This window comes from Anser anser (assembly GCF_964211835.1).
Source record: "Anser anser genome assembly, chromosome: 1".
In the NCBI taxonomy this organism is placed as follows: Eukaryota; Metazoa; Chordata; class Aves; order Anseriformes; family Anatidae; genus Anser; species Anser anser.
This window is the reverse complement of record NC_139720.1, coordinates 193,259,336-193,269,903: the sequence shown is the minus strand read 5'-3', so window position 1 is coordinate 193,269,903 and position 10,568 is coordinate 193,259,336. Positions and strand designations below refer to the sequence as shown.

Below are 10,568 nucleotides of genomic sequence, written 5' to 3'. Positions count from 1 at the left end.
ACTTAATTCTGATCAAAAAGAAACATTACTGATTCCTGTTTGAGCAGCGTGATTTCTACATGTTGTTTCATGTCCTGAAGGAACATCATCAGCCACAAGCTAAGTTTTTTATTTTTCCTGTAAAAACCAAGCAACCTGGAACATGTTTCAGGAGTGAGTATAATCTTTGGTCGTTGCAGCTAGAGTGTGAAAATTATTTCCATCACTAGTTACAGATACGTTCCCAGGTACGTGGCAGTTCTTGCTGATCTAATACACACATACCATTTTCAGATTATTTCACATACTTTTATTAAGTCAATGTTGCATTCACTGATGAAGTTGTGTCAAATACATTAATATTTTATCACTTTTGAAATATAGGCCTAAAATAGTACAACTTTGTATTTAAACATGACTTACATTTCAGAGAAGGATGAACAGGTTTAACACTGATGTTCAAAATCTCAAATGCGCTTTCTAATGGCTATAAATGGCTTGAGATAACATATGGAAAAGTATACATATGGGCAAATTGCACAATGCGATTAAAACACGAAGGAACTTCCAGGCAAAGTAATGTGATTTTGTACGTAATTCATTTATAAAAGCCCATTTTAAAAAGTTACTTCAAGTATTAAACTATAAATGGCAACATGTTTTTTTTTTTCTGTGCATAGGACTAGTCCTATCTGCAGCATACAAAAAAATATAATAAATGTGTCATTACATGTATCTTACATTTAACCTGAAACCTAAATACAATTCATTACAAGTTTAGGCAGCACAATTAAAAATACCTGTGGAAGTAGAACAGCGAGGACATTGTGATTAGTGCAACTGTTGATAACCCTTGCTGGCAAATACAAAAGGAACTGCAGTGAGAACCCAGGGGTGTTCAGGTAAGTTTAAAAAGAGGGTGAGGGGACAGAGGGGCAGGTTGAACGCTTTAACAACAACAGGACTACTGCTTCTTTCTGTGATGTCTTTTATGGTCTTAAACACTTGCAGTTCAGAAAGATTTAAGTTTCTCACAACAAAGCTGACAGCAACAGGTTAAGGGACAGGAGAAATTAGAGAGGAACATGCTAAGCATTTAAGTTGTCAGCTAAATAATGTAAACAGAAGGGAATCCACATCACATATCACCATTAATGCTTTGGTGCCAATAATAATGGATACTTCATCCCCAACACATGTGCTTGACTGCTAAGCATGTGCTCTCTATTTCTTGTGGCAGGGCAAGGGGAAGGAAAGGTGGGGATACTCCCAAAAACAATGAAAGCAGTTTTGTAAACATCATCAGACTTAGCAATATAATGGAAACAAGATTCAAGTAATTGCTGCAAAACAAAACAGCCAAACACCAGTTGAAATCAGCATTAGCACTAACTACAACTTGCAGTTTCATTACATTTTGTGACAGTTATGTAATTAAGAAAAATGCATATAAAAACTGTCTATATATACAAAATAAATTGATAGAAATGAGTGTAGTAAATGTGTTCAGTATTATAACAACTTTATATGCAGCTGCTCTCTTTGGTGCCATTTAGGGAGAGAAGATCCTCTTATGTTGCATACCCAGCTATTTAATTTAATTTGTTTGATGTACTATGAAAAATGTATTCTTGATCTACATTTACAGTTAAAGTAGCTCCTTGGAACCTCTTTAAATGTATACCTGAATCCCTCAATTATGTATAATTTTAGCCAGCGTCCTCAAAGAACATATACCGTGAAGCTCAAAGGATTTATGTGTTTATTTTTAAATAAATATGATCAGTCAGTGCTCCAGATCTAGGCAGATCTGGTCCGTCTGTGTCAGAGTCGATGCTTCTCTTGGTACATCTGCCACAGACATTAATCCTACTACAAATCCTGCCTTTTTTTTTTTTTTTCCCTCCTCTTGGGGTTCTGGTGAGCTACAACTGGACGGACTTCAAACTACAGCATGAAGTACTTTGAGCGGATACTGAATAGCGTTGAACTTAATGAAAACTTCCAAAACCCCCTAAAAGTATTTAGAAAGATAGAGAAGCAACACAAGATCAAACGAGGGAAGAAACTACCTGAAAAATGTAGGCATTTATAACACTAGAAAACATGCCCAGTTTCTAGATAGCATACCAAAAGTAGCTTGGTACCTGTGCATTCCCCGTTCAAAGGGTAGGTTTAACAAAAATGTTACCATGATTCCTACTCAAATCACTAAAAACAGAAATGTCAGAAGTCCTTCTAAAATAAACCTATGAATATTTGAAGTTTGGAAGTGGAATTTTTCAATCATTTATGGTACATCTAACTTGTCAGTTATTAGAGAAACCTATACATTGTCCTGCCCTCTTCCCATAATATGCCCTTGATAGGAACAGCAGGTAGGTGTATCTTTACAGTCTGTAAATAAACCAATTGTCTGGGGAAAATAAAATATATATTAGTTGAGGTTTCTAAGATAGTTATTTTTTTTTTTCCTATTCACATATTTCCTTGCATCATCTTCACAGGGAGAGCTTTATCAACTTCCATTTCAGAAATCTTGAAGAGAAAACATTGGAATCTTGTCTTGTGTCAGGCTTCAGCCTTAAACACTGGGAGTTCAAGTCATTTTGTGTGCATGGCCGTTGTGTGTATATGGACTTTTTTTTAAAGAAAAAAAACAGTAAAAAAAATACTATAGCACAGTTTCTGACTGCAGTTAATATTTACTATCCTACAGTAACTACAATGCTACTCACGGCTAGTAATTATTTTGAGGGATCTAAAAGCTTAAGCGCTGTTATTTTTAGTGATGAACATAAGTTATTTCCAAGACTTGCTGATATGTAGCATAGAACCAGCATGTACAACACAACCCAGCACCCTACAACTGTTGTTTTCTTAGGATCCATCTTCCCTTCCTGCCTCCTGAACAGGCAGGTCTGCTGCTCACTGCCTCCCCTGGAAGTGTGCAGCAGCTCAGCACATAGATGTGAGCCAAAAGGCCCCATTTCGTGGTGAGCTCCGACAGACGGCCTGCCTCTGCTAGCAGCGATATGTAAGTCTGCTGGCAACTCAACAGCCCAGCAGCTTTTTGTCCTTTAAACCAAAGTTGGTTTTAGTTCCTGGCTTGCTCCCTCTTTTTGCCTGTCACGCTGCTCAGATACAGCACAGAATGCCCTTGCTTGTGGCTAGGGAGCTGGCAGGACAGGAACTCAAAGACAAGTAAAGCCGCTGACCTGCCTTAGCAATGCCTCCTCCCTGGCCAGTGCCTGCAAGAAAAACCTGGCACTCACCATCCCACTCACTGGGCAACCCTAAAACAGTTCACCAATACAATTCACTTAGAGAACTTAATTCCTTTCTATGAGCCTAGGGTTACTCTTAGTACTCAGTTTTCTGAAGAAAACAAAACAAAACAAAAAAACCAGAGGGGTGTGCATTTGAAAGGATCACATTTGAACCATTTTACCACATTTTATATTTTTCAAGTGATTTTTCAGTAACATCTGCTTTTCTACCAACAGTAACTCTGGCCTCCAGAGTACCCCAAGCACAATGCTCTCTGACTTTTGTCATTGGAAACGTGAGAGAAATCTGGGACAAAATGTATCGGTGATTTGCATAAAGATGTCAGAACCATCAGCTCTTGAAGAAACACCACCAAAACATGAACCAATTTGCTACAGAATACACATGGATTTAGCCCAGCCTGCTTACCTGCATTTTTTTTTTTCCTGTAGATTAACTACCCTGGCTGAAAAAATCAAACAAGTTATATTGATGTTAGCCTACAGTATACATGCATTCATATGAATATATACTGAGCAATTTGAGGGGCTGGGAGAGGACAGAGGCTATACTGCTGGATCTGTGAGGTTTACCACATTACAGAGATTTTGCTTCTAATTCTGCTAGGGAATGACTATGCATGTATTTATCTCCGCTGTAATACACTGATCCAGTAAAAGAGATTATATCCAGGGCCCTCAATTACAATTCCACCAGTGTTTGGGGCTGCACATTTTGGTATTTAGAGTGAGCAATTTGAGCTCACTGTCTTTCGTCTCTGTTCTCTTCCCAAGAAATTTTGCTGATGCATTCTCTCTTTGTGAGCTCAACATGTCAGTATTGCTGAAAGCTGATATTCAGATGAGCACTTTGCACTTGACATTTGAGGAAAAAAATAGCTAAATCTTTCAGATTAATGCATAGCAAATGTTTTAAGTTTGAAAATTAGCAAATGCAAAATTTATCATACAAAGTTTGAAGACACATTTTGCAACTTCTAAACATAACATGCCAAGTTTGGACTATTACTTCTGTGTCAACAATACTCCACAGTGACCAAAACATGCCCATAGATTCTTGAAGTGTTCTTGTTGCAGAAGATTAACATTTAAGAAAATGTATTATTTCCAAAGACAAAGAAAACATTTGTTTAAGCCTTACAGTATAATTGATACCCTTGTATTTCCATCATAAACATACTGGACTTAAGTAGCAACCAGTCTGGTAGAGAAACCAAACACGTTCCTTTCGTCCACATCATCACTTCAGCTACCCCCTTCAGTTTGTATCAAAACAGTTTACATCTATTTGTAATCAGCATCAGCTGAACATCAGAAAAGCTTCAGACAGTACAACTATTTTTCACGTTTGCCAGGTGCAAAACGTCAATAACACACAAAGATGAAGTAGCAGTCTTCTCTATAGAGGAGCAAGAGAAAATGAACAAAATCATGTCCTTTGCTGTTGGACTTGAGCTTACGATGGACTTTATTCCTCACACAGGAAACACATTTTGCCTTTTGTGAACAAGGTACATTATTACACAAAGCACTCATCTTTAGCAGTTCAGTATCACTTAAAATAGACTTGAAAGTGGCAGACTAAAGCATACAAATTTTTGGTGTGATAACACGAGTGCATGATCCAATGCTAATTTTCTCATAATTACTTGAAATTTGTTTAAATGGTACTTTAGAACCAATAAAAACTTGTGCCTTTATTAAAAAGATAAAACAAAAGTATAAAACAGTATTTATAAACCATCAAGAGTCCCATATAAAAAGCAGTACTCTTCCAGTTCCATTTGCTAACAACACGCAACTGCACTAACCTTTTTCTCAGGGGTACTTTGCCATTTTGTTACTGCTTCATACAGAACGCTGCCGACATTAACAGAAAATGTAACAGTTTGTTAATTTCTTCTTGGGTTGGCTTTTCTTTGTATGCTGAGAGGCAATTGTTGAAAAGTAATAATCCATGTACTTGCAGCTAAAAGACAGTTCACTTCTTTGAGCTATGCTCTTGATATGGTTAAATAAATCAAGTTAAAAGGATGAGGGGGCTCAATTCTATAGCAAAAAAGCAACACCAAGTAAAAGGCTTTTGCTTTGTTGGCATTGCCTTGTTCCATAGCACAGCCAGTAGAAGGAATCCTCAGTCCTGAAATACTTGGGAGTGCTACAACCATGAACACGTCACCCAGTCCCTTCCTTTCAACAAAACCCAGTGTTTGTGCTATGGACAGTTGCATTTCAGACTCATCAGCCACACTCTGTCAATCCCCCACAATCCAACCCCTCCCCCTCTTTTTTATTTTTTTCTTCTTTCTTTCTGTTCTCTGCAGAACCTGCTATGGAAGTGACTTCTGCAGTGCCTAAGGTATGACGATCGCCTGTGAGGAGGTAGGAGTCCTTGCAGATCTACCCCCATCACCGCAGCATAACAGAAATGCATAGTTCCCACTCTGGACCTTGTGCATCCAAGCAGGGCACTTCAGGATTTGGCCCTTTGGTAGCAGTATATATATAATTCAGTGCTGCATAAATGCACGTTAAGAATCTTAAGGCATCTGTCTTAACTTCCCTGCTCTGCAATAGTGCTTACAAGAATCCATTGGACTGTGCAGAAACTTGAATTTCTTGTCTCTTCCTAAAATGCTCATGTTCCATTTTTTACTGATCAACTTTTTCCAAACAAAATTAAGTAATATTCAAGCACAAAATGTGTTGCAGAAACCTAACAAAACAAAACAAAACCTCATTAGTGGAATTGCACCGTTAGCTTTGAAAAAAGAAACACAACACGAAACAAATCATACTGCATTACAGGAATATCTAGATAACAGGTATTTTACTGCCTCCCGATTGGGACTGCAGCTAAGCTAAATTCAACTTATAATTAGCCTTCTGGGAGGTGTTTTTTTTTTTTTCTTCCCTTTTCTTCTCCTTTTAAACCTCATGTTTTATAAGATTATCTCCACTAAGAATGTCAAATCCATCACCATTGACCTGTGGCTAAAGTCTCTTGGATGTCTGGTTGGCAAGAATTGCTCATTCATTTTTAATTAAATTGACACATTTGGAGACACAAATGATATTTTTCTAGGTGAGTCTGGGGGACTGCTGGCTGGGAGATTTGTTGTCTTTTCTGTACAATGACATGGGAATTTTACTTAAGCCATAACTTTGATTGCTTCTACTGCATGCTACAGGTATAAAAATGAAAAAATGAAAAATACAGCTATCAGTCTATTACAAGGCATAGCAAAGTGCATGGAATGGATATTTTGGATCTCACAGCTATTGCATGGCTGCTTCCAGTTGTAGGGGACTGGAATTAACAAGCTAGGCGATCAGAAACCGATCAGATCCAACTAGACTCAGAACAGCTGAAACACTGTGGTACTGAGTTAAGTATTATTTGAGATAACACGTACCAAAATGCTTTGTGATGGGTGTGACTCTGACTCATTTAATTATACAACTTCTAAAACTATGCAGCTTGGGGAAGTGGGGTACACGGCACACCATCTTCCTTCGTTAAATTTGTCTGACTTTAGGAAGGGAGGGAGCTTGGAAAGGAAAGTCACACCAAACTATTACCAGATAATAGTCTGGTCTAAGCTGTCAGTCGTGCTCTCTCTCTAGGTCAGTGGGAAGAAGGATTAAGTACATTCTATAATACCCTGTCAAAGACTGCTGGCATGAACTGATCTCAGAAAGTATCTATTCTACTTTTCATAGAAAGGAAATGACTGAATAACCTGTTTAGATCAAATCAGATATTATAAAACTAGAGGCTGAAAGGAATCCCTTACTAGGGTACTTGTTTGAACATTTATACAGAGTGTCAAGAAAAGTACTACTAACTACTGTAATTTTGGCTATCCCTTGCAGAGACCTTTTAGATAGACTATTTCTTAGTAAATAAATAATAAAAAAAGATGATCCTAAAATTACTGAGCTTTAAGATCTTGAAGATTGTTCTCTCTTCAAACAAAATGGCACTTCCTTGTAAGGTCCCTGTTTCCAGCTTTTGCTGTACTTCTGTGTCAGGGATCACAGAGAGGCAATATAAATTCCTTCATGCAGGCCTTCTACAACTCTTTAAAAGAAACAAAGGGAGGTGGGGGGTAATGACTCAGCCCTCAGCATCTATGGTTGCTAGTTGTCGAAATCAGATCCGTTCCTCTTCTAGAAATAAAAATTTAACAGGAGTTTATAAACTCACTGCAGCATGAAATCAACATAAAAGAGAAATTTAATTCAGTCACTGGAAATACACCAGGGCAAGCAGCAGCATTTGCTACATTTCCCTAGTGCAAAGTGTGCAGTGTGCGCAGAAGCTCTTACACAAAAGAAGATCATTGTTAATGTGTCGATGTGTCACAAGTGACACAAAGCAGTTCAGATGTAGACACCTATATTTACCGACACCTTCATTCCTTGTGCACACACTTTCTTGAAGTATAAGAGCAGAGCACGGTAAACCAATATACAATAACAATATAGTTAAGGGGTTGTTCCTTGAGAGAGTATCAAGACTTTCATCTTGAAATTGCCTGTTTAGCAGATGAGATTCTTTTCCCTGGTCAGGTAAAAATACAACATTACACACTTCAATCTAAATTACAGGATTAGGCCGACTCATCCTAGATCTAGCCAACCAATGTTTCCTACAGTACATTACTCCCACTCTCATCTCCTGGTGAGCCATTCTGAGCTTTATGTAGACTTTTTTTTTTTATGGCCACAAGATAGAGCACAGGAAGTTCCGCACCAACATGTGAAAGAACTTCTTCACAGTGTGGGTGACAGAGCACTGGAACAGGTTGCCCAGGGAGGTTGTGGAGTCTCCCTCTCTGGAGAAATTCAAAGCCCGTCTGGACGCCTACCTGGGCAGCCTGCTCTAAGGAACCTGCTTTGGCAGGGGGGTTGGACCCAATGATCTTTCGAGGTCCCTTCCAACCCCTGCAATTCTGTGATTCTGTGATTTTCTACGACTCATCCAACATCAGAGGACTTCTCTGCACTCCATGACTAGTGACTTTTGACCTCAAGATGTCTATTTTAGTTTACTCATATATATAAAGAAATAGCAATCAATTACGTTAGTCTTACCTGTTTCTCATTGAGATGGTTGGTTAGTAATAAGCTGAGATCAGCTTTCCAATGAAACTATAATATGCTTTTTTGTACCTAAAATATGAGAGAATCTCAATTATGTGTTTTTTTTTTCAGATCTGCACAGCAAATACCAAAGACTTCAAACCAGAAACCATGCTTATTGTGTTGTACCTATTTCAGAGTAATATTTTCCTCCCCCTAATCAAATATAAAATAAATCCAAAATGTCTCAGAAGAGGGAGTGAGAAAGCCAGATGTATCTACCCATTACCTTAGCCTTAAAACTCAGTTTGGAGCAGAGCACGAGACACAAGTTAGCCTTAGCTTATAGACATGCTGACTGGATTCTATGTAACAAGGTTTCCTCTACCGGACTCCAACCAATTCCTAAGGGCTTTTTAGGCTTAAAAAAAATCAACAACAACAACAAAAAACAAACACACCCCACCCACCATGAACAAAATGACAGAGTAATCAGAAATGTTATGGTGCAGTCTACCTGATTTAACATTTTCCTCTTCAGGGCCACTTTCTACCCATTGACCATCACTGGCTAGCAATCGATTTTGTGATTCACTGAGAGGTCGAGGAGGAAAGGGCTGACTGGCTCCAGAGCTGAAAAGCAAGCAAAGTCAACAGAAATTCTGTAATTGCAAGAGTTGCTTAATTCAGACATTTCTAGATTGATAGACAAGAAATGGTATACTGACAACAATGTTACTGCCACACAGTTACAAAGAAAACCTAACCAGTACTATCTGGAAGAACAACCTGATGTTGTATTCCATCACTAAAAGCTAGGGTGTGCTGCTGAACATTTTAATGCAAAAGGCTACTCTGCTGTTGGCACAAGGGTACTGCTCTTGTGTAAATTCCACAGGTTGTGTGGTACTGGAAGTGACTTCTCAGTCTTGCCTTTGGCCCTAATGCCTGATAACTCATGTAGCTGCTGTTGACAACAACCTTCAGCCATTCACCAAACACAGAAGCCTTCACATAAACGTCCTCAGAAGTTTCACGTACTCATGTGTCTTTGAATCTGAAGCAAGCTTCCTGAAAATACAAACCATGCAAATTTGGAGGTTTAAAATGAAACAACCTAGAAGAACTCCACTGCTCAAACCCAGCAATAGCCACATTATTTACCTCATGCAAACTATGACTCAGCATCCCTTGCTTAGGCATGCTGGAGGAAGTGAAATGCAAGTAATATTCACCCTTTCTTTCATTTGAAAAAATATCTTAAGTATTTTTTCCATGGACCATTATTCATTCTTCCCTAGGACTTTTTTTCTTCTTGTTAAAAGAGTCTGTAAGGTCTTCTACTTTCACTACTGTTCTGTTTCCTTAGAGCCACGTCCTTTTAGAAGTCTAAAACAAGAAATAGCCCTTCTGTATCAAGCAGCATCACGTTTATTAGTTTTGATTCATTCTATCCTTCTTTGAAGACTTACGAATTCACTTTGAACCCAACAACAAGTTTAAACAATTAAAACAAAAAATAATTTTGAAACTTTTTTTTTTTTAACAGATGAATTATGGCACAGTACAGCTTAAGTGCAATAGTTACCTTTTGGCAGGTTCATTTTGGCTTGAGACAGTTAGTTGCTCTGGATCCATAATCACCAAACGAGTTGGAAAACTACACCCATCGCCCAAACTAAACCAGAAACAAAGATTCAAATCACTGTTTGCAGTTGACAGGCTGGAATCAATTACTGAGTGCAGTGTTGAACTGCAGACTTGAGCAAGGCGTTCCTACCACTAAACCCCATGACCAGTTAATTAAGCTTTGGAGCTCAAACAATTCCCACCCTACCACTCGGTGTGGGCTGCTGAGCACAGCACTTGCCTACGTATTTCAGAAACAACATCGTGTTTCTGTACAATGTAGCCCTGGTCTTCTCCCAAAGCACTGGGCACAGGTAGTCAGACTATCCAGTATTCATAATCCCAGAAGCACAAACAATATTCTGGTGGTCATACTTTTTTCTTCCTCCCATCACTGTAAGATTAACTAAGCATTCTTTTAAAGCAAATTCAGTCAAGACAGAATGTGTTGGGAAAATACCCACCTGTAATATACCTTCCACCTTTTTATAATCATGTGAAAAGTCATATCAGTTGAGTAAATGGCTGAGGCAACTTTAGATCTTGTTATTACCCCTGCTGTTTGCTACCAGACCTCAGTTT

General features: G+C 38.4%; 1 protein-coding gene across 4 annotated transcripts in view; it reads right to left on the bottom strand.

The window, feature by feature from the left end:
- Window positions 1-274: 274 nt before the first annotated feature.
- The window catches only part of ZDHHC20 (zDHHC palmitoyltransferase 20), a 56,129-nt gene continuing 45,835 nt past the window's right edge, over window positions 275-10,568 (bottom strand). For 2 of the 4 annotated variants that reach the window (XM_083834006.1, XM_083834005.1), the window contains 4 exons: window positions 9,946-10,035; window positions 8,875-8,990; window positions 8,370-8,447; window positions 275-5,985 (listed from right to left, as the gene is read on the bottom strand). In XM_083834006.1, the coding sequence (XP_083690132.1) occupies window positions 8,410-8,447; window positions 8,875-8,990; window positions 9,946-10,035 (244 nt within the window). In that variant the 3' untranslated portion in view covers window positions 275-5,985; window positions 8,370-8,409. The other 2 variants (XM_083834003.1, XM_083834004.1) reach the window with 2 other exon arrangements.